At 45.5% G+C, this 24,114-nt stretch overlaps 2 protein-coding genes across 2 annotated transcripts in view; both read right to left on the reverse strand.

The window, feature by feature from the left end:
• Nucleotides 1–24,114, reverse strand: part of acadl (acyl-CoA dehydrogenase long chain) — a 402,840-nt gene that overhangs the window by 9,668 nt on the left and 369,058 nt on the right. The window lies entirely within an intron of this gene.
• On the reverse strand, nt 2,986–9,286 carry lancl1 (LanC antibiotic synthetase component C-like 1 (bacterial)). Its single transcript, XM_083681040.1, has 10 exons — nt 9,239–9,286; nt 7,507–7,651; nt 7,245–7,362; nt 6,801–7,011; nt 6,333–6,480; nt 5,934–6,080; nt 5,583–5,765; nt 4,730–4,906; nt 3,980–4,052; nt 2,986–3,820 (listed from the first exon to the last, which is right to left on the reverse strand). The coding sequence occupies exons 2-10, from the start codon at nt 7,591–7,593 to the stop codon at nt 3,744–3,746; spliced, it is 1,221 nt and encodes a 406-aa protein (XP_083537166.1). The 5' UTR covers nt 7,594–7,651; nt 9,239–9,286; the 3' UTR covers nt 2,986–3,743.

A 24,114-nucleotide genomic window follows, 5' to 3' on the forward strand; every position in this document is an offset into this window, starting at 1 on the left:
GCACAATGGGATAACTCAATCTGACACCCCCTCCTTGGTTTCTTCAAAAATATTAGTAAGCCCACAAAGTTAACGTCAGAGTAGGGAAAAGGTCAGTCCTCATATCCTGTCTTTATAACGATCACATTGACGCCATTGTAGTTCTGTAGCAGTATCAGTGATTTAAATATCCAAATCAATGTCACAAGGGATGGATTGGTATAAAGAATCTCAAAATAACTTCAGCGGCGTGGCCCCACTCAAACGTCCAAAGTACACACCATTATAGCGAGTAGGAGATGGAGGAGCGGGAAGAAGGAAAAAGAAGCCGGAGTCCCAAGAGAGAGTGGTCCTGAACCATGGTCAAACCCACTCTTATTTATGCCTGGGTCTGATGTCACAGGGTGGATCAGATGACGTTTTGGAAGTTCTTTAACTTTCTTAGGGCAAACGGAAAGGGGAGCTGTGGTCCTCTCTTGGAGTGGGAGTAGGCCTTTAGAAGGGGACTGGGTTATTTTTAGGCAGCTAAGGGACTGATTCAAGACTCCTTGTCTTTGGTCAGCGTTTTAAATCACATACATTGATGTCGCATAAACATGTTATTCGTTGACATTTCAAATCTGAGGTAGGCAAGAGCAGATATGGCACTGAAATGTACTGGATTTGAGCATCACTTAACTATTAAAAACGACTATTAAATCTACCGACTAGCCTACTTCAGACAGCCTACAACTCTGGAAAGCTTCTCGTTTACAAGGTGATATTTTTAAACAGTGAGAGAGCACTCGTCCTCTTATGGTTATATCGGGTAGTGGTCAAAACTCCAACTAACAATGTGGTTCTGTAAACGACTTAATCAATGATACATGCAACATTTGACAATATATCTGAGTAAAACGCAATGTTGCACTGTCCAAAACAGCTAGATACCGGTTCGCGTTGCCGATATGGAACAGATCGTGTTCGAGAATGATGACTAGGATCCTAAGAAAACGAATTAATATGGCGATGATAACACTAAACCAATAACCCACTGATCAATAAAATCATGTTGATGTTGTTCTCCCTCCCTATCTGCGGTCAACTGGGATAGCAAGGAAGCCTGCTGTAGCGTAATTATGTCTGGAGTCAATGTTCGGGAATGACCGCGAACAAGTGCTGTGATGATCGCCTTAATGACAGATGCGCATGAAAGTCAGCCAACGTCCCTCTGCCCTGTGAGGGGCCTGCTGTAGGACTCATCTGTTCACGCTGCTCTGTGACCGACTCTGGTAAGACTCCTCTTGCGCGTCTGTTGAAAAGGTAACGGCAGCATCAAAGGCCGCACGGAGGAGCTGTCCGTGGTACGTGGTGCTGACGATCGTCCCGAAATCTTATGAAAATAGAGAACTATCGTTTCTCTATGTTGTGTCCTGTATGATTGCACCATACAATGTAATAATGCACGATGCAGAAGGGAAGATGGATTCAATTACGCCGATACAACTGTGCCTCTGTTCGAAAAGGTGAATATTTCGACTGGAAGTTGACAAGTGCTTTCTGCACTGCTAATATTAAGGTTCAGTTCTTGATAAGCAGCAAAACACGCCCGTCACTGGGAGTGGGGAACTTTATATATAAAAAATAATAGAACACGTTCTTATAGGCTAACCTAAAGTTACCTAAATGACAGTGAAAATACTGGAAATTGCTACTGGAGGCCTACAGTTTGGAGATGGGGCTTTTACGCTGCCATAAAATACAACACTCATGCACTTGTGGCGTTCTAGTGATGATGGGAGTAATGACCAACTGTCCACTCATGTGATAGAAACCAGTTTTATTTGTGCCACATACTATCACAGAGACTGGGAGAGGAAGACGGCACCTGTTTTGTTTGTGATAGGAAGAGAGGAGGAAATATATAGAGTGTGAACATACCATCTGAGAGCAACACAAAAATACACCTGTTTTCTTATGTTACACAACAATTTAGCAGTGGTTTGGTTACTGTAGTTGAAGTCATCAATACAACAGGTCGCTATTTGACTTGTTTGAAGTCATTTGTTGGCTGAATGGAAATAGGCCTGGTCCAGGTCCGGGTACATGTTATGGGTGACATAACTGTGGATATAACCCAACCTACCAGGGGTCAAGGGCAACTACAGTCGCAAACATACCCCAATAACGATCGACCTCTTCTGAGAGTTGAGGACCATCTCAGGAACACGGTCGTGTGTTTTGTCTCCTCTTCTGTAGCCTATGGTGTAGTCGAGGACGTGCCTGGGAGACCAGACCACGCCCCTGGACAAATGAGAACTATATTTACCCCACACTCCTGAGGTGTTTAGTTTCTCCTCATACGATCTCACAGAGGGGGACAGCAGCAGCAGCAGCAGCAGCAACAGCAGCAGCAGCTCCTCAAGGGTCTCGGTGACACTCCCTCCCCACCCACCCACTCTACCCCCCCCCCCCCCACCCACTCTACCCCCCCCCCCCCCCCACGCGAGCCAAATGTGCACATCGTAAAGAAGCTGTCTTAAAAAAAGAGCTGTGGCATTGTGTCCCTTCTCCCTCTGGGTTTTTACATGAGCCTTATTTGGAATAGACAGCCAGGTGCCGTAGGGCATAGGACAGGGGAGATGGGTTCCCTAGGTCATCCAGCTCTCCCACCAAGCCCAATCGTAAATATGTTCACTCTGCTCATGTCTTCACCCACAACTGATCTGGATCCAGTTGACGTGACCATCGAAAAGAAGGATTTTTTGCTCTATCGATGCCTTATTATGACGTGAGTAACTTGTGTCAAGTCAATAGAGGGGAGACTACTGTTAGGAAATAGAAACTGCCAACATTACCCAGTGGTAAGGTAGGTTAAGGCTCAACTATGTAAAACCCACTCTTGGGTAGATCTGTAGACGCACTCTCGCTGCTCAATGTTGCTGCTGTAAAGGAATTAACTCTATGCCTCCCCTCAGTGGTTTTATTCTGTTACTACAACATCAGGTAACAGACAGTTATCAGCAGGACATACAAATACTCTGTTTATTGATAAGCAGACAGAAATGTGAAGCAGCCAAGTTACTATGACCAAAGAAAAAAGAAAGCCTACACCACACAAAACTTGGCATGATGCATACTCAGTTGTTTTACAAAACAAGGTTTAAATTGCAGCACAATCTGCAAAATGAACAGTTTTCTACATGCAGAATGGAATACTCATTCCAGTTATTCAAGCAGTTATCTAAATTAAACATAAACATTAATAAGAGCTACGAAGTCATCAATCAGTCTCAATAGTTTAGCAATGAAACAACAGTCAAGGAAATGAAAATACAAATTGCTGAGAGGTGCTCTCTCCTTCCACTCAATATACACACTTAGCTAGAGAGCAAGATTCAGTGAATGAATGAGACCGTAGAGCCCCAGAGGAGAGGAGAGGAGAGGAGCAGCCCGAAGCATACACACAGTAGCTACTGCTTCAAACTGCAACAGTGTCCCCTGCTTCACTCCCTACATGACATACTCGGCTAATGATGAGACACAATCACTCAGCCAATCAGGGGAGACCCCATGGGAAGATTTTGTTGTAATGGAAAATTCGCCTTGATTATCACCTGCTAATGTGACTGCAGTGAGTGTGAGTGTGTGTGTGTGTGTGTGTGTGTGTGTGTGTGTGTGTGCGCGTGTGCATGTGTGTGTGTGTGTGTGAGAGAGAGAGAGAGATTTAGGGCTAGGTTGTCTATCATATTTCCTGCAGCAGGCAGGGATATGTGTGGATACCTTTACACCTCAAAGCCTGGAAACCTTGATTTGAAGGGCTGCAGAAGATCGGCCAGGAAGTAAATAGTTCCAGCCATGCCTGTGAACAGGAAGTGACACGCTGATCGTACATGTAAAACACTGTTGCACTCCCATCACTCCTCAAATCACTAGTAAGTCATTTTCTCATCATTTTGAAAAATAAATATTACATTTCAAAGTGTTGGGATATTTTAATGACAAGTTTGCTGTGAATTACCTTCAAAAAGAGAGTAAGGAGTGTCCGGGGTCCGGCAGCCATGTTTGCCGTAGTTCATGCACCAGTCCGCGAACTACAGAGGAGGGAAAAAAAGACCAGGGAGTAAACAACAACAGCCACATTCCAGGAGTAACGGAGGATTGTAGCAGACTACCGTCTGGAGAGAACGGGAACGAATGCTAGAATCTCACCGCAAAAAATGTGCCTGAGAAAGTGAAACATTGGAAGCCAATAACATTCCACTTCAACGTGGTAACAGAGCTACAGTAGGTATCTGACAGGTCTATTTCCAGCTGGATATGAATAGCCGCATCCTAATTAAACTACACATGGGACGCCGGCCATGTGGAAACTGTCCAAAAAAGACTTAGTGAATATTAAACCCGATCTCTGCTGAGGCTGACACACACTGACAGCTACCTACCAATTGTCAATAAACATAAAAGGCTCACTTTTCAGACGGTCTGAAGTTACTTGAATACTTCCTGATTTAAATCCAGCCAACAGCATAGCTTGCACACCGATCGACAACGACTAAGTGCACTTCAAAATATGCTAAATGTGGTAGGAAGCTGAGGATGTAAGACTTCTGAACAGCTTGCTACGGCTGCTATACATTCGGCTAAAAGGGCCATACTGCTCGGGACCCCTCTTCCTCTAAAATGAAAATCTTTAGCTCTTTGTTAAAGACAGTCATCAAGTCACTGGAGATCCATTGGGTAGAGTGTTGGTGTGGTGGGGAGCTCTCACCATGCAGGCCCTGTACAGGTGCTTGGGGTCCTGGGTGAGCTTGTAGAGGGCCAGGAAGGTGTAGGCATTCCCTGCTGCCCCATGGCACAGCCCATAGCCCTTCTTTAGGAGGCCCCTGTGCCAGACCACCTCTCCGCACTGCAGAGCCTCCTCCAGGTACTGACCAGCACCAAACACCTGCGGACAGGGCGTGGGACGAGAGAGAGAGAGAGAGAGAGAGAGAGAGAGAGAGAGAGAGAGAGAGAGAGAGAGAGACGTGTCAGGTGAACACTAGTGACAGTAGGAGTAAGGCTGGACCATGTCAATAAGGTCTGTGTTGAATCCTAGAGGACAGACAGACTCATGCCTTCTGTTGGATGTGTAACACAGAAGCACATTTCTTCTTCTTTTTTTTCTTTTTTTTATATGTTTTTAGGGCATTTCTGCTTTATTGGGATAGAGACCGTAGAGATTGACAGGAAGGATGGGAGAGACGGGGGGGATGACATGTAAGACGTGTCGAGGGTCGGAATCGAACCAGGAACCTTGCTATTATGTGGTATGCGCATTAGTGTGCTACGCCACCAAGCGCCCCCACAGAAGCACATTTCTATAGACACGTCTAGCGATGTGATAGTGTGAAAGCGGGAAAGCTTGTGTATCTACAGTATATTTACAGGATCTGACACTGGTAGACATTATTTGCTCATACAGCAAGTCCAGTTCACCACCAGATGGCCTGTACCACACTTTTAAATGAAAGAGCCCAGGGGAAAGAGTCCGTTGTTTGACACGACCTGCGATACACAGGGAAGACCGTGGCTGTGGTACTGATGGTCCACCTATCACATGGCAGTCAAGAGTCCAGGTTTACCTTGTAGGCCTGCAGGAGCATGTAGATGACCCCAGGCGCGCCGTGACACCAGTGCACCAGCTGGTCCTGTGTGGCACCTATGCAGGGTGGGTAGTTCCCTGAGGGGAACTTGAGTCTGCAAACGTGGTCCACGCTGGGCCTCACCAGTCTGTGCACCCTCTCCTCTCCGGCCACAAAGCCTGGCTGCAAGGGGCAAGAGAACTCAGGCACTCACTATGGATCCAAGGATCACTGTGCCTGTCTCGGAATAATTGTAAACATGAATGAGAACGGGCAAGACATTTCCCGGGCAAATGGAAGTCGACTTCCTATAAGGAGTGCAAGCATCGTGTTTGGCACAATCGGCTTTACCTGCATGAGGAAGTAGTAGATGCCGGCCAGGCCGTGGGCGGAGCCTACATACTGCTCCTGGTACCACTCGTACATTAGAGGGCTTTGTTCCTGGACCCGGAACCTCATAGACAGACTCTCCCCTGACGCCAACACAGCTTCAGAGATCTGAGAGAGAGAGAGACCAGAGTCACAGCATAACACACAGCTCAGACCCCTCTTCATCTCGTTGCGTATTAGGAATAAATCATTGAAGTGGACAACGGATCTAAAGGCAATAAATAATTAGACAAAGGACACGGACTCAATAAACGAAGTATCTTTCATCGTCAAGAATTATGCAGTCGTAATGCTGCAATAACGCTTGCGGCATCTGCCAGACAAGTGAACAAAAGAGTTAAGCCGTTAGCCTCGACCGACCTGTTGGATGTACTGGATAGGGATCTTGTAATGGCCAAACTGCTGGTTGACGAAGATGAGGGAGTAGAGGTATCCCATCCTGCCGTAGAGCAGCTCGTCCGGCAACCCCCCGTCCCCTTTCACCACTGTCTGGTAGAGCTGCAGCAGCCTGGGAGGACCACAGAGGGAGAGAGAACATTAGAAGAAGAGCTCATTAGAACTCTGGAGGACGGCAACATCTCACTAGTATCTACCAACCGACTAACTGGCTTGACCTTAACAGTCCAAGTGTGTCTGTAGACTTTTGTTCCGGCCAAGCTATAACTAATGCTCTAAACTGAAGATGAACATATCTGAATCAGGTATGTTGGGTTAGGGTTAGAGCTGGGCTGGAACAAAAGTGTACACACACTGCAGCTCTCCAGGCTCAGAGTCATGCAGTAGTCATGCAGTAGTATTCTGTCCTGTAAGACGTCCCTCAGGGCTGACCTGCTGAGGCACTCATCTGCCTGCTGCTCCCTCTGCATTCTGTGGTAGACCACCGCAGCTACGGCCAGAGGCCCCGCGTCACCGCAGAGGAAGGTCACGTCGTGCCGCTGCGTTGGACACGCGAGGCTGCGGCCCACGTACTCCAGGGCCTTCTGTAGGAAGGAGGGCTCTCCAAACACTCCGTGTAGGTGCAGGTAGAGAAGGGCAATGCCTACGGGGGGAAAGGGAGACTGAGATTAGGAGAGTTAAAGAGGCTTATTTCTCTGGCCACCACATGCATGTTACCACTTAGCAGTTGTTCAAAAAAACCATTAAAAAAAAATGAAGAAAAGAGAGCTAAGTCATACACCGTGTCAGTTTCATCAGTCTCTAGATCATAGCCTAATCTTTGGTGATTTGGGTTGAAATTGATTATTGTTTACTCAGGTAAGATGGTGTGCTTACCTGTCCAGCCAGTGTAACTGGTGCAGTCTCTCGGGTCGGCTGACCTAAGCCCGTTCTCCATCTCGGAGAGGAGTTCACTGACCTTACTGCTCAACCGTCCAGCAAACTCGGCTGAGAGCTTTATAGACAGATCACACACACAGACACACACACACAGACACACAGACACACAGGCATTGTCTTTACATGTAAATCCTTTACAAGAAAAAGCAGTTTGGTAGGGAATTAGACAAAGTAGTTGTTAAAGCTTATTGGGCCTTACCCTGCCCTGACAGTCCAATAGTCCTTGTGCACATGCAGGGTCCCCATCATAGTCTGCATATGGGTTCTTGAGAGCTCTGTGATCCATTGTCTTCCAACACCCTGCTCACCACTGCACAAGTTTCTGGGTCAAAGAGATAATGAGTCTGCAAGAGCAGAGTTTAATTGATCAGGGGTCGAAAGATAAGACCTCTTTACATTGCTAGCTACAAGGCTGCGGCATGCACATTAGTAATTGCTGCTACTAGCTAGCTAGCTAGCTGGATAGCATCTTCCTCTATGCAATTCCTATGGACTGCATGGAGTCAGGAGACATTGTCACGTATCGAAACTAAAATGACCCTGCCCAGCCACTGTTTATAATAAAACCCTACGTTCGCTTGGCTACTCTGATGGTTAGTCGGGTGATTGTCCCGCGTACTGAGCATCAAGCTTGCTGTGTCCCTGCCATAAATTAATTGGTTAGCTTCATAGTGTAGCTTGCTAAGGAGCTGTGTGTGTATTTTAACTTTGAAAGGGACATTTGGCAATCTTAAGGGACAACAACCCGAAGAAACGTCAGAGTGAGTAAAAGTAGTATATCACAAACTGTGTCTCGACGGGGTCTTTTTTATTTCGACACATCATGACAATTTGCCTACCAGGCAGACATTGGTGTGGATGATGCCATCATCTTCCTGCTACACAGAGCTCACTGCCATTTAGATAAGGCTGGCAGCACTGTGAGGGTCATGTTCTTTGACTTCTCAAAGAATTTTACATTTAACACCATACAGCCCTTACTATTTGCGGATAAGCTGCTGAGGATGCAGGTGGACCTCCCCTATCATTTCCTGGATTATGAACTACCTGACCAACAGGCCAGTTTGTATGGCTGCAGGATGTGTGTTGGACTGGGTGGTGAGGGGGTGCACCTGGACAATAAACTGGACTGGACTGGTAGCACAGATGTCCTGTACAAGAGGGGTCAGAGCCGGCTTTATTTCCTGAGGAGGCTCAGATCCTTTGGCGTGTGCTGAACATGTTCTACCAGTCAGTGGTGGCCAGCGCAGTGCTGTATGTGGTGGTATGCTGGGGGGGGGGGGGGGGGGGGGGGGGTCACCCTGGACACAGTGGAGGAGGATGAGCACTAAACTCCTGGCCATCATGGACAATCCCTCCCATCCCCTACATGACACTGTGGCAGAGCAGAGAAGCTCCTTTAGCAACAGATTATTACAACCACGTTGCACTAAGGAGCGCTATAGGAGATCCTTTCTGCCTGCCGCAATAAGACTGTACTAACTGTAATAACTCCTCCTCCGGCTGGCTCGATCGGGGGGATCGGAGTCTGGCTGGGGGACGTTAAATTATACTGGACTGCTCTTACTGTATATAATGTTTCAGATGCCTATTTTATTTTAATATTCTATTGTGACTTTATTTTGTTGTTGTTGTTGTTTGTGATGTGAGCTGCTGTAACGCCTTAATTCCTACATATCTATCTGTGTCCGACTCCATGAAATCCAAAGGACTTGCATGTAGCCTAGCTAGAGGAGGATGCTATCCGGCTACTACTAGCTAGCACAGAAACAATAACGGTTCTTTCTGCAATCTGCAAATCATTCGCCAGTCACATTCAGCAAACGTGGAGATAAAGTATTTTACAAATCTAGACAATCATGTGAATGTGTTAATTGAAATAAAACGCCTTAGCTTCATTAAAACAAAATTGTAAAATGTGTCATAGCTACCGCTGCAGCTGCAGAACTGATGATGTTGTTCTTCTTCCTTCTTACTCGCGTCGACTACGACGTCGAATCACATCCAACGTTCAGGTTCAGTGCCGCCATCTACTGTCCAGGAGAAGGTTTTACTGTAGCGCAATCATGAGCATATCAGAGGTGCGTCGTGTTATGGATTGGTACGTCAATTTGTGGTCTTAATGATAGGCTATAGCCATTGATTATCGAAGAATATAACTTATAAATGTCACATGAGCTTAGTTCAGTTGTCTAACAGCAGAACCCAAATGGTTTTACTCCACGCTGCGTCTACGTAGAGAGCCGAAGTCTCCATCCCCTGGTATGACGCGCTGGTAGCCGACCAGAATTAAGAATTTATACAGCAGACGCTCCATAGAGGCTTTCTACCGTCAATGATTTCACTTCAATACAGATATTTGACTGTTTGAAACCTTCCCCGTCCCTGACATGAAAGCAACAGGAAAAGCAAACAAGGTTATTATTTTTCCCAATTTTTTTTTAAGGTTTAAGACCACAAATATAGCACGATACAAAATACATATTCCAAGACGCATATTCCATGGCGCACAGGAGACGTCATCACTGAACCTGACGATACTTTTTATATCGTGAATTAATATGATGCAGGTCTAAATAACAATACAATATTGTTATTATAAATATTACTAATTAATTTCGGGATCAAGACCGGCAGGTGTTGAGCTATATTAGTAATTTTCTGAGTGTTGGTACCTCAGTTTCAGCAGCTAGTCGCAGCTGTTTCACACCTGTCTGGACATATCTGTTACACTGTACGGGGCCTTCACTCCTGTTCGACTAGATGTATGCAATTGATCAGAACTTAATATTTTGGCGATAATTTAATGTTGGTTCATTAGAACCTTTCGCCGGAACTCCTAACATTTTTGTTGTACTTACACATATATATACAGGCTTGACTGACACTGGTTAAAGTCACAACTCAACCATTTTCACCTTTCTGTCTCTGGTGGTTGCCTCTTCGAATCGTGTGTGCATGCAGAAACACAGTCTCCCCTAGAACACCCCTGCCAGTAACCACCTTTTATATGCAAACCCAGTGTCTGGTAAGACACCCCATTTTAGAAAGCGCTTTTTCCGGACCAAAACAGCATTTGTAAATGAAATACAAATTCCCTGATCATGACTGATTAAACAAAGTCATTCCAGCCATTAGGAAGCTTTCAGAATGCTTGAATATTGTGACATACTGGACCTTTAGCACCAAGCACCAGCCCAAAAACTGAGCTGTAATCATTGACTCAGATCTTAATTTTAAAATCCATATATCCAATATATTTTTATCACTAAGGAACATGCTACAGTGCAACCTTTTCTCTCCCAGAGTGACACTGATAAACTAATGCATGCTGTTGTTGCTAGCATGCTCGACTGCTGTAACGCTCTCCAAATAAAGCAAAGGTCAACTGCAAACCAAGCAGAACGCAGTCCTGATCAAGACCAGACAGAGAGCACACGTAACACCGGTTTCAAAGTCTCTTCATTGGTTGCCTGTTAGTTCTAGAGTTGAATTTAAGATGATTTAATTGGTGTAGTATGTACCCAGTAGATCCCTCAGGACCTCTGGCACTGGCCTTTTAATTGTTTCAAAGCCAAGGACCCAAAGGCATGGAGAGGCTGGCGCTGCCCAGCTTCTGAGGCGGCCTGCCAGAGAGCCTGAGGGGGCCTGACGTACCTTTTGACCTTTGCTTTTACGTAGGGTGCTTTTAGTCTTTTAGTCATTCAGTTCTTTTAAGTCAATTTTTTTTTTTTTTTCATGACATTTGAGCTTTTATCTAGTAGGTATACATCTCTCCAGTCCTCGCCTGTTCTCTGCTTTCACTGTGTTCAACTCCCACGGCTGTTGCACTGTTATATTGTTCTGTTTTGTCTTGTTACACTTTTATCCTCTAAAGTTTTATCTTTTTATTTCTTCTCTCTGTTTTTATTTGTCCTGTAAAACGCACTGTGTTGCAACCGTGTGCGTCCGTGTCCTTCACAGGGCGGCAATAGATTTCTTTGTGAAATGGGGTGAGGCCAACTGCCTAGACTTCAGTGTACTGAAAATCAAAGAGCTAGTGGTAAATTTTAGGATAACAAATATGTTTTAAATCCCATGTGTATTCATGGTAAAGGGGTTGACACGACTACTACTACTACTACTACTACTACTAGGGGGTTATAGTGGACAAAAAGTTGAACTGGAAGGCGTTAGTAAAAAAAGCCCGCTCAGACTGTACTTCTTAAGAAAGCTCAGATCCTTTAATGTATGTGACAAAATGCTCCACGTGTTCTACAACAGGGCTGTGGCTAGTGTGTTGAGCTATGCCATTGGGTGTTGAAATGGGACCGCAGCCAAGGAGGACATGAATAAGCTGGACAAGATCATAAAGAAAGCCAGTGCTACAATCGGCTGCAGTCTGGAGTCAATGCAGGACATGTTCATAAAAAAGGATGCAGGCCAAGACTCACATGATCATGGACAATGTCACATCCACAAGTACAAAAGCAGCTTCAGGAGCAGGTTCATCCTGCCCAGGGCACCAAAGAGAGGTTTAGACGGTCGTCTTTACCCACAGACTTGTTAATGAGTGTAAATTAATTAATTGATTGATGATGCTTGATGCATTCTTGCCTTTTTAAAGCTATCTCTATCAGGTGTGTTCAGATGTCTTATTGCGTTTCTTATCATGTATGTGTCATTGGTTTGTGTTTTGTCCTTGTAATTCATTGATGATGTGGAGTGATAAAGTAATTCCCCTTTGGGATCGATTAACACTTTGGTTAAACTATCATCATGATCTCATGGATGGTCCTTGCATAGCTCTGTCTATGAATTTGAGAGTGGTTACATTTCTCCATTTCTTTTAACATGGGGTGACCGATTTGCTGTTGTTTGAATCCCAAATTTCCCCATTAATGTCATTGTGAATCATTGTCATTGATGTTAATCACCAGATTAAAATTTCCTCTGGAGTTCATAGCATGATGATGAAATACTATGTGTCTCATCTATGAGTCTTAATCTCCAGTTTTACAGCTACCTGTTCAATGAGCTGTGTTTCTGACACTTGACATTAGCTGAGCTCTTTAAGTGAGCCTTCATGCACAATCTTTTCCCGATTTGTCTGCAAGGTTTGTACAATGTTTGTTCATGTGGCTACCATGGAAACACCACCATTTCCAACTGAGCTGCTTTTGACCTTCTTCACAACGGAACAACCTTTTTCTCCTCCAGACAACAGTGGAACCCAGAGGCCATGCACCAACTGCTAAGAACCCAGAACTGTGTATCGATTAATAATCACACTGCTATGTTCCATGTGCTCACTGAGTATCCAGTGTTCTCCTTTTAAGTTCATTCTTTCTTTCTTTTTCGGGTTTGAGATTGAGAAACATCACTTGCTGTATCTTTACTCTGCAAGCCTTTAAATGCAAGCAGTGGATGGTCCATCCATACTGTATATTTCTGGGCTACTACCACCTTTATTGAATACAAGTAGGGAAGTCCGTTGTTGGTCAGTTGGAGAAAATTGTAATCAGTGATTTTTTTTGTTGTTTCTCATCATTTCTGCGATGTCTGTGGTATTGTTTAGCTGACAAAAATATGACACCTTTCAGTTTTTACTGTACCTGGGGGCTGCTTTACCTTGCCTCAGGGAAGAGACTCACTGTGCAACAGGACAAGAACAAAGTAGACAGCTTGATTAGAGGTGGGGTCCTGTGAAGATCCAGATATTGAGTGAATTTTCTTTGATCTCATCGACACCTGAGATCCCCTCTTCCGTGTGCTCTAAGAACAGGACTTGCATGTGAGGCAACTTTAGTAAAATCATAATTCATGTTTTCGACAATTCAGCCACAGTTCAAGGGCAACATCTATATAAGGATGAAGCAGGCAGTGGCTCTGCAGAGGGGCTATTATGGTTAGTCTTCTGTTAAGAATGGTTTTAAAGACAGCACACTCCTCCACAATAGCATCTCAATGCACGCTGACAGGCTGACAAGACGGACTCAGGTTCTGGTTTGACTCATTTGCCCCGTAAGCCCCAAAGCTCTAAAGCTCTCTCACACACCTGATATTCTGATGGACAGCGGGCCGTCAGAGTGTGTGAAAGCTGCCAGGGGGCGTCTCTACAGACCCCCCCCCCCCCCCCCCCCCAACTGTGTTCAACAAAGGGTGCTACTTGACCCTGGGATGCAGCCTCCAGCACTTTATCTTTCTGTACTTTATTTTCCCGCTATGTTGGTATAAAAATCACCCTTTCAATTCTCAATTCATAACGAACATTCATGTCTACAGCGGTAAGTGGTGTTGTCAGGGGTTGCTGTATTGGCTTGAAGTGTCTCCCTCCTGGCGTGATCTATCCCTATTGTCCCAGTTGTTATCTTCCGAGGAATGGACACCTGCTGTAACTGGTGTTAGATGATCCGTGTTGCACCTTCACTGCAGGTCTTCCTGACAGTCCGAGGTCCCCTGAGACTGGATGGAAAGCATCATTTCACCACACCACTACAATACTCTACAGCTCGTAATACATAAACAATACCTACGAATTCAGGGTTCACAGAAATGATGTGCTACAAGTATTGGTTTTGGTATTAAATGTTGGTTTGTTGAGGTGACGTTGCTCAGTTTGAAGTTACTTTTTTGTTTTTGTTTTAATGAAGACTCCTATACTTAGCCCCCTGCCAGTGGAGAGGATCAGTTTCACTCACAGGGCAAGCATGACAGCTGAGATAAAGAACATTCTGGTCCCTGACACAGGCATGGGCCCATCTGTGACATGGCTAAAAATAGACAGCCTGGTGTCCATGCTAGTGGTGAACTGTATGTGTTAGAGAGAGAGAGACAGAGAGAGAGAGAGAGAGAGAGACAGACAGAGAGAGAGAGAGAGAGAGAGACAGACAGACAGAGAGAGAGAGAGAGACATGAGGCAGCCCAACACTCACCTTGTGACTGCCTATGGGGAAGAGTAAGAAACACACTGTGGGTCAGGCATACGCAGTCTGTCACCTTCAGTTCCTCAGGCTGTAGGGTATGTGAAGTTATGGGTGTTAGTGAAGATCAGTCTCCCATGATGAAGTGACTCAACTTCTCAGTGGTATAACATTTTTTTTGGCAGAATGTGATCCATGTGGAGGGGAGTCGCTGTCGGTAAGGCAGAGCAGATTTCAGAGAGGAGCGAAAGGTTGAAGGCCTGGGGCCTTTTCCTGCTATATCACCACACCCTTCCAGAATTGAGTTATGAAACTTAGTAAAAAAAAAAGTGCTTGCAAACCATGTGCAGGGCTCTGGGTAATGGGGAAAAAATAATCAAGCAGCTGTTTTGCATTTGAATAGGAGGAAGGCCAGGACACAATGATCCCCTCGCCATTCTCTGAAGACCACCGAGGTTATGTCACCGAGGCAAGGCTGCTTAATATCGCTAGGTCGCATCCATTGTCTTCACAAGTAGGGGCCTTATTCACCATGTGGAGTGCAAACATTTCTTCAAAGGAGAGAAATGCAGGTGGTCATTATATCTGAATGTTAGTGATTACTGCTTGCTCTTTGGCGCACTCTACAATATGTGTATACTTTGAGTACGGCAACCGCCAGAACAATGGCTTCTATCTCAATTTCACAATTTTACTTCGTGTTATTATCGAAACTGCACGGAACAATAGCAGATCCTTGGAGGTAATTGCACAAGTGCTATTCCCATCTCTTACTTTGAAAGTTTTAATATCCACTGATGATGAATGGTTGTTATTGTGAATGCCGAGTGGGCGTCTCGGAGGAGGGAAGAGTTGAATGTTGTTCAGTGGCTGATCCCCGTGTCCCGGGCTGATGATGTCATAACCGACCACTAGATGGTAGCCTTGTAACATACACAGTGAACAGCACCTGAACGCTGGGGTATGAAGCAAGCTTTTAAGCAGAGGTGTGTGTGTGTGTGTGTGTGTGTGTGTGTGTGTGTGTGTGTGTGTGGGGGGGGGGGGGGGGGGGGGCATCCGGATTTGTTCCTCTCGCTCGGTCAATTGGTCATCTTATGACTACACACGTCATAATGTTCAAATAGTGTTAAATAATCTTTCTTTCTTTCTTTCTTTCTTTCTTTCTTTTTCTCACTCTCATTCATTGTCTGCTCTGTTGCCATCCATCTGTCTGTCAGCTCTGTCCATCCTCCTGTCCTCCTCTTTCCTCCCCTGCATTGGCACAACAATCTGCACCCAACACACAGACATAGCCTGCCCCCCCGTGCCCCCCCCATGCCCCCCCGTCCCACTCCTAATGGTTGATCACCCAACACACAGACATAGCATGCCCCCCCGTCCCACTCCTAATGGTTGATCTTCAGCAAGAGGGACTGTTTAGCTTTCCTAATTAGAGAGCAAATGCTAAGCACTTGCACTGGGTCCCTGAGTGGACTTAATAATCAGGCTCCTCATTAAAACAGGGTTTGCTTTAATTTGTGTGGGGCCCTGAACCTCCCCCCCTTTCATCTCCCCAGGGAATCCTCCAATCAGGAGAGCCACACAGACGGTTCCGCACTACACACCTGGATCTGACTCAGAGAGGGAGAGAGAGGGAGAAAGGAGGAGAGAGGTAGCAAGATCCGATTCACAGAAAACAATCTGACTCAGAGAGGAGGGGAAGGGGGAGGGCAGGAGAGGAGGGGAAGGGGGAGGGCAGGAGAGGAGGGGAAGGGGGACGGCAGGAGAGGAGGGGAAGGGGGCCGGCAGGAGGGGTGAGAAGGGCAGACTTTCCTCGTCCTCCGGCTTGTACTGCAGACAGAATGTTGAGCTCAGAGCTGTTGGGAGAAAGGTGTTGGTAAACTGATCCTCATGTTCCCCAGTTACCATGTTCCTATTGAACAGGCTGAACAGATGCATGCCTATCATTACATAGTGACGTCATCGCTTTGGTTAGTCACTGTCGGATGGGAGTGGTGTGTGTGTGTGTCTGTGTGTGTCTGTGTGTGTGTGTGTGTGTGTGTGTGTGTGTGTGTGTGGCGGATGTGCTTAGTGGCGTGGACCATGTCATGTGGACTGGAGGGCTGATGAGCCACCACACACTTCTGATAAGAACACCCACAGAGTTCCGCTATTCAGGCGAACAATCAGCTAACAGTAAGGGCCACCTGCAGCCCCCCTGTGCGAGAGGGAACATGCTGTGAATCCCTCAGAGTCTCACTAAAAAAGTTCTTTTGACACACCTTCATTTGTGTTTTCATATGAGCAATGCAACACTGTAAGGCAGTATTTGCTTCCAAGACTCAGAGTGTTGTGTATGCCTGTGGGTGTGTGTGTGTGTGTGTGTGTGTGTGTGTGTGTGTGTGTGTGTGTGTGTGTGTGTGTGTGTGCGCGTGTGCGCGTGTGTGTGAGAGAATCGTACTTGCGCATCAATCACACTGGCCTGCCATGCGGTCTGCCCTCTGCCCCCTCCTCCTCCTCTCTTTCTCTCCGGTGCAACTAACAGTCTTACTCTCTCCCTCGATCCCAACTTAAATCTTTTGAAGCACAGATGGAAGCTGACAGTGGTTATTTCTCATCATGGCGCGGCAGTTTTATGTGTCACAAGCGCTCAATACACATTTGATAGAAGTGTATGGGGCTATTATGAATCCTAACACCCTCTGGAAAGCCAAGCGGCCAGCTATCTGGGGACCTGCCAATACTGTCATGTTTTATACTCGTCCTCCCGGGCTCCAGAGCTCAGGGTCGGGGAGGAGGGGGTGCTGGGACAAGAGTCATGAACACCAGCAGAGCCCCACAGCTGGCCCTATCTCTCTCCACAGTGTGAGGGCAAACAGTGTCACACATGGCAGGGCGAAGAGCAAGGCACAGAACGGCCACGGCCCTGGTGGCACATGGAGGCTAGGACCCACTGGGCATCTACAAACCAGTCGCGGATCAACTGCTGAAACTGAATATGTCCCTAGAGGACATCATGCAATCTAATTATATACGGGTTCTTATGTATATGCATTTAGCAGTGAAATGCTGCATTGGTCATATCCCTGATGGGATCAGTGCATTCAATAATTGTAATTATGTATGTAATTATTGTGACAAATATGAATCTACTCACACATTAACTTATTTTAAAGAGCAAAATATGTACTCAGCTAGGTGCCTTGGTAAAAAAAAAAAAAAAAACTATTAATGAGAATTCTTCAAAGGAAGTTCTGAATGTTAAATTGAGTGGATAATTAGATCAATTAAAGACTCACTGGAGCATAAATAAGATTTCCTGGGGTTTCTTAGAAGTTGTCCAATGCGATACTCACAGTCCATGCTGGTTGGTATGGCATGTATTTCCATATTCAGGCATTTTATACAATTAGACGGAATGAAGGCAAACTACACTGATAAATATTTACAATGTGAGAGAGAAATATGAGTCACTCTGGTTTATTCAGGACTCTTTATTCATGCCATGTCAGGCGCATCTCAGACCGGAAACGAGCCGCGTTTCTTCCCGGCGTGGCCAAATGAAGCGGGGCTAAACACATATCAGCCTTATGGTATCATGATGTCCTTATTGGGAGGTCGTTCACATCGTCAGTAATTAATCAATTATGTATACTGAATGTAGGACTAAAAGAAACACACACACACACAAACACACACACACACACACACACACACACACACACACACACACACACACACACACACACACACACACACACACACACACACACACACGTGCCCGCGACACACTTGCTCCCTCCGTCTAAAATAAATGATCCGTCCACAGAGCGATGGCCGCCGGTGGTGAAATGGAAATGGATCAGGCTCAGTTCTGATTCGCCTGCTTGTACACATGAAGAGGTTCTGTTTATGATACATGTCTGGTGGCTCCACTGCAGAGATCTAATATCCTCTCTGAGTCATCGTCTGTGAAGAACAGCAGCCTTTTCCCTCCTATTTGACTGCAGGTACATTGAAGTGCGTTAAATTCCCATTAGAGGCGAGTCTGTGTTTTCACCCGTGGTGACTGACTAATGACTGGACGGGGCCGGGATGAATCCGTCATGCTTTGGGAGCGGAATTGCTCGGCCCTGGTTAAGTCAGCCTGAATAGGCCTCTGCTTTGCTGAAAGACTGCTATTGATCTGGAAGTGGCTGAGAACGGACGTGGACGTGGCAGGAATCACAAGGCCCTGCCTGCTTGTCGTTGCTGCCTGTGGCCCCTGGAGAGAAAGAGACCCCAGTGAATGCCCCTGGCCCAGGCTCCCCAACACGCTACCCGGGCTAGATGGTGGGGTGGCTCAGAGTGAGAGCCTACACGTCTCCACACAGTTAGCTACCATCATTTCTCTCACAGTTAAACACAAACAGCGCCATAGGTGGTAATTGAGTATTGCACGGCCAAACCTCCTAAGCACAGATACAGTATGCCGTGTGTAGAAATTAGACCACTGAGGCCGCTGTACCACCTTCACAGGAATGCATTATACCTCAGAAACTGTACTGTCAAGAGGAGCATGAATTGGAAATATCACAGAGAACAATTATACATTTTTGACGATTTCCCAGATCAGTGTGATCTAGTGTGATATCAGAGCCCCTCTGTGCATTTGGCTGTACTAGTCTTCCATGAGTGGAAGAGTACGCCTCCTTCCTCGCTACCCCTCCCTCCATCCTTCAGTAACGACCTCTGATCCCCTCTCTCTAACCCCCTGACCCTGTGCTGCCAGCCAGTGTACAGGCTGCAGATGTTGTTTTACCTGAGAGTTGTGCTCTGTGTGAGGGATGCGCCTGTTTGTCCTTCGTGCTCTGCCTACCAATCCACTGATCATCAGTAATCCAGAGGATGGAGCTGGCACAGGCTTCCTGACCTGGGCATAAGTAGTCTGCGTGAGAATACACCAGCGCCTGACAAGCCGTATTCATGTGGAGCTGGAGAGGAACATTGGTCCATGATACTCCACAATGAGAATGTCTTTCTAGGAAACGTTGTTATCGTTTATGAATAATTATTTCTATCTACCGCTGTAACCGGTGCTAAAGGCTAAGACTTGTGTTTCCATCTCATAGAACGGCCCATAAATGCCCCCCTAGGGCCATGGCCCCAAGGTCCTACCCTGACCTGGGACCTTGGGGAGATTTGGGGGACTTTTTGGGGACTTGGGCGGGGTTTGGGAGTAGGCGTGGGATGTGTACTGCACCCTCCCATTGTTTGGCTAGGCTAGTCTATGGGACTGCTACATATTAACTGTTGGTTTCTTTGGTTTGGAGAAGCATTTATATGTACTATTAAATTTGCACAGCTGCAGGTAAGCACCTGTTTCATATCATGGGAAATGTGACTGGCTAATCTGGCTGGCTGAACAATCTATGCTAGCAAATAAATGCCTCACATTCAACCACAGAACTCCTTTGCTACTTTCAAAATCATGTTACTAAGAAATTTGCTGGAGAAAAACTTGAATATTATTAACAGATTAATTGTTTCAGTTAAGAGTAGGACATGCTGGTTTGAGGGTGAAACCCCAGGAAACGCATTTCTGACAACCTTGATCGTTTTCCCTCCCCAAGTCATCAGAATCACCCTGGGTGGTGTAAACCACGCACCAAAAAAAATCTGTAATGGAACGCAGTCTTGAGTGGAAAAGTGCAAAGGGATTGCTTTTGGAAATCAATTAAATTAAATTAAATTAAATTTAATTAAATTTAATTAAATATGGGAATCCCAGGACTCACATTCCTACTCTTTCCATGTATATGTCTTTCTGAAACACATTAGCATAACAAGTAAACAAGCGCGAGCATATATGCAGCTACTCACTCTAACCAATGAGAAGATGAGCAGACAGCATCAGCGCCAGGTAACCTGTACCTCGTCTGTCATTAGCAGTGTACAGCATCTGTACCTTGCTGCATGAGTCTTGAAGACGGTGCGTTGCGCCGTGGGGCTTTAGCCTGTACACTAATCTGTGTCAGCTTCATTTCCATGTGTGACGGTGCGTTCGTGGTGAGCCTGCCCCCGGGACACCCACAAGGCCACAGCCAGTGAGACGGTAGTGAGCGTGGTGCATACTGATCATCAGTCTCACTGCTGATCCGCCATACCCCAAAACTCCCCTTTAGAACAATGAGCTAGCTCAGTGCTACACAGGCAGCTGTCTCACTCACAGGATTCTAGATAACACTGCTAATACATGCTGACATGGGCTACTGTTGTTTTTGCTGTCTTAAAATGAAAAAAAAAAAAACTGGAAAACGTTTGTTTTGTTGCTTTTGGGCCGTTCTAAAGAACTAAAGAACCACTATTACAATGTCAGAGTTTCTGGAGATACAGTATATGTAGGTAGCATAGGTTTGTTACTGGTATCCCTCACTCACACTCAGAACCAGCTTTCATTGTTAGTGTTTTCACAGGGACAGCGATAAAGATGCAGTCTCCTGTTTGATATTTCAGGTAGTAACTCTCCCACAGCTTCTTTTCCCTCTCCATTATGTGGTTATTTCCTCTCAAGGTTTTAGATTAGAGATTTTAGTATTCAGGTCCCAGCTGTAAATATACCACCAATATGTTGTATTCCCCTTGCAAGTAAAAACCTTGGATGCAGCACCAAAACATAGTATTCAGACTCTATTAATGCTTTGGTGATGGAGTTAAAAAGAGATGTCTTAAGATGGATCTGAAGTAGGGCAGAGCGGGCTCCCCACAAGCTGCGGCAGAAACCATATCAAACGGTTGAGGTTGTGAATGGCATTTTAGCACTGAGCTTTTGGTTTTTTACCCCTCTGCTGATAAGTTTGCAGTTGAGGCTTTGAAGTTGTTAACGGTGCCATCTTGACTTCCTCTCTCAATGGAAAAATGCACGTAGACAGAAAGTAAAGATTTCACACACGAATAGCAACATACTGTATTAAACGTATAAACATGAAGGAAAAAAAAAGCAGCATTTTGGATGAGTGTTGTATGCAGCCAGTCATAAATAACCATGCTTGGGGTAAATCCACATTTTTTGCTTGGGCCAGCAAGACACAAATTGAGCACTGGAAATGTGCCTGAGGGGAAAAATGCATTTTTAAGATTTTGCCGTTGGTACATGGCAGAGCCTGAAACACACACACCTGTTCCTCTTCTCACTTAGTAACTGGAGACAGGAGGATACTCCTGACAAAGGATGAGACGATTTGACCCCACACAGCTTCATTTCCTAGAAATAATTTCCATTTGAATAGCTCATTTATGTTTCGATTTCTAAGCAGGCACGCGCGCGCACGCACACGCACACACACACACACACACACACACACACACACACACACACACACACACGTGTTTGGCACCCATCTGTACTCCATAAACATGCCATGGTATTCTTGCTACTCACATTTTGGTCATCTACATTTCTGGGGAATAGGAAAATTAAAAAATAATATAAAGTATTATCTAACATCTTCCTTTATTCGAATAAACTGTATGTTAATTCAACTCATCCCTCTGAAAACACAACCAGGATACATTTAAATAATGACCCTTCTTCTTCATAATCTTTTACCACTTTTAGAAATAACTACAACACTGCGTTTCGTTCTCTTTATTCGTTTTCATTCAATTTTAATTAGAGTTGCCCTGGATTGACATTTCTTTTTTGTCATGCTTCACTCTTTTGAAGAGCATGTTAATGGGCCTAAAATGATATGTTTGGTAATCATCATAACAAAAACACTCTCATCTTACCAATTCCCTTGTTAAGAGGAAAGCAATGCAATTAAGAACAGTGGAAATCAGCACTTGCATTCGTAATTCCTCTAAACGTCTCCAGAGGAAAACCACACATTAGACCCTGAGTGAAATTCAAAACACAGCAGACCTTCGAGTTGATGTATCAAACTCGATAGTATGCAATGATATGTGTCTTTCTAAACTGTCCTTAATGCAAATTGTGGAGATCACAGTCAGTAGAGAGATATCTACAGTACATCAAAGCAGTATCTCAGTTTTTATGAAGACTAGATATAGAGTAACCTACTGTAGTATGCTTCAGAGTCTGTGTCATACCCACTGTATAAGCCCTCCTTTTTCCTCATTGGGTCCATTTTGGCAGAGCAAAACAGTCAACAGCTTGTCCTCAATTATGGAACCTTGCTCCATGGACTGTCTCTTGTGTGCAATATTCAACCTTGCTTTAATCTGTGATAGAAGGTACAGTCAGCGAAAGAGTAGTTTCAAACAGAATCAAAGTTTCTCTCAAATGTCTTTAAGAGAGCCAAATGTTTGTCTGAGTGTCTCTGTCTTTCTCTCCCCTCAGCCCTCATCCTCCTGATTGCCTTCCATCAGAGCTGGTTAGGGACTGCAGCCTTGGACCAGCTCTTGATGGGGCAGTGATTACATTTCACGCCAGGCCTCTGCTCCTGGCTGTGGCAATCTCTTACCCCTGTGCCACCTCCACCCCCTGATGACCCCCTGCTGTGCTGCCCCCCCACTGCCTTGCCGATGGTTCTGCTGCCCCCCCATTGGCAGCAGCTCCTGTCTGGAGCAGGGAGAGCTGGGCTGGATGGTGTGTGGAATAACGCTGTCTGTTTATGTCCCAGTGTTTCCATGGTGTGGTCTCTAGTAGGGATGTGCCAGACAGGCTCTGCTCTTGATTACATCAGCCTGGAGGATCAACAAGGCTGTTTGGACAAGCTCTGGGAAACTGCATGTGAAATGAAATGGTAAGATTGAATTCATGTCAATTCTTTTTTTATTTTTTTTATTTACAGAATCATTGAGCCATAATAATAATAATAATAATAATAATGCATTTTATTTGGAGGCGCCTTTCAGGTCACCCAAGGTCACCTGACATAATAGAGATGTTATTGTAAAATATATATACTGTCAAGAAATTAGACCAATCAAAAGTCTCCCGAATACTTTCTAAATTCACAAGGCACGCAAAGTTGTTCATCAACTCCAGGCCTCAAGGTCTGCAGCACTGCTGGTTTTACCTTCCCTCCCTCTAATCAGGTGACTGATATCTCCTACCAACCAGTTACATTCATCAAATAACTTTAGTAAAGGAAAGAAAACAAGCAGCACTGTGGATCCCAAGCCTCTGCTCCTACGATGATGAATATAAATCATACATCTAATGAAAGCCTCCTCCTACAGCCACCTAAACTGTCAAAAATTATTTTCCCCACATCAAAGGGAAGGGCAACACTGTACGCTGTAGTTTGTTCCAATCCTTCGACCGACAATAAAATAGTAAGGATACTTAATGACTCACAAGTAATAAGCAGGTGATACAAGGCTGGTCCTCAATTAGATCCAAAATACAGTACTCTTGGATTGAGTGTGTCTGACCTGAGAGTGACTGAACCCAGCATTGCTCCTTTCCTCCTGGACCCGTCCTCAGCCCTGGCCTTAGAACTGTCGTTGTGAGGCTGGTATTAAACAGAGAGCGAGTGGAAGCTTGTCGGCCTGGTGGGTCCATATGACAGGCCTCTAACTCCTCTGTCCCATAGCAGTCAGGCTGACCCGCTGGGGAGGGTAATTGAATCCCAGCCAGGGGAGAAGGCCCGTATACATTAGAGTTTGTCAGCAGGTCTGGGATAGCAGCTGAACTGCTTCAGTGGTTTGTAATAGGACTGTTACCTTACCCTCCACCACCAACCCCCTTTTGTACCCCCTCTCTAAACCTGGCCCATTTTCTAGGTCTCTCCCTCCTGCTGGTTTTCAGGCCCACCGTGGCATACAGAGACGGCTTTGGAAAGGACCTCAGGATCAACACAGATGCCAAAAAGCTCTCGGTCTGACTTGAGATGTAAAAAAGCCATCAGAGGGCTGCTGACTCTGCTGACAAATGTGGGCCAGTAATGGGCCACCACAAGCTTGCTGACTGGGGCACA

The sequence above is a fragment of the Argentina silus genome (assembly GCF_951799395.1).
Source record: "Argentina silus genome assembly, chromosome: 11".
Lineage (NCBI taxonomy): Eukaryota > Metazoa > Chordata > Actinopteri > Argentiniformes > Argentinidae > Argentina > Argentina silus.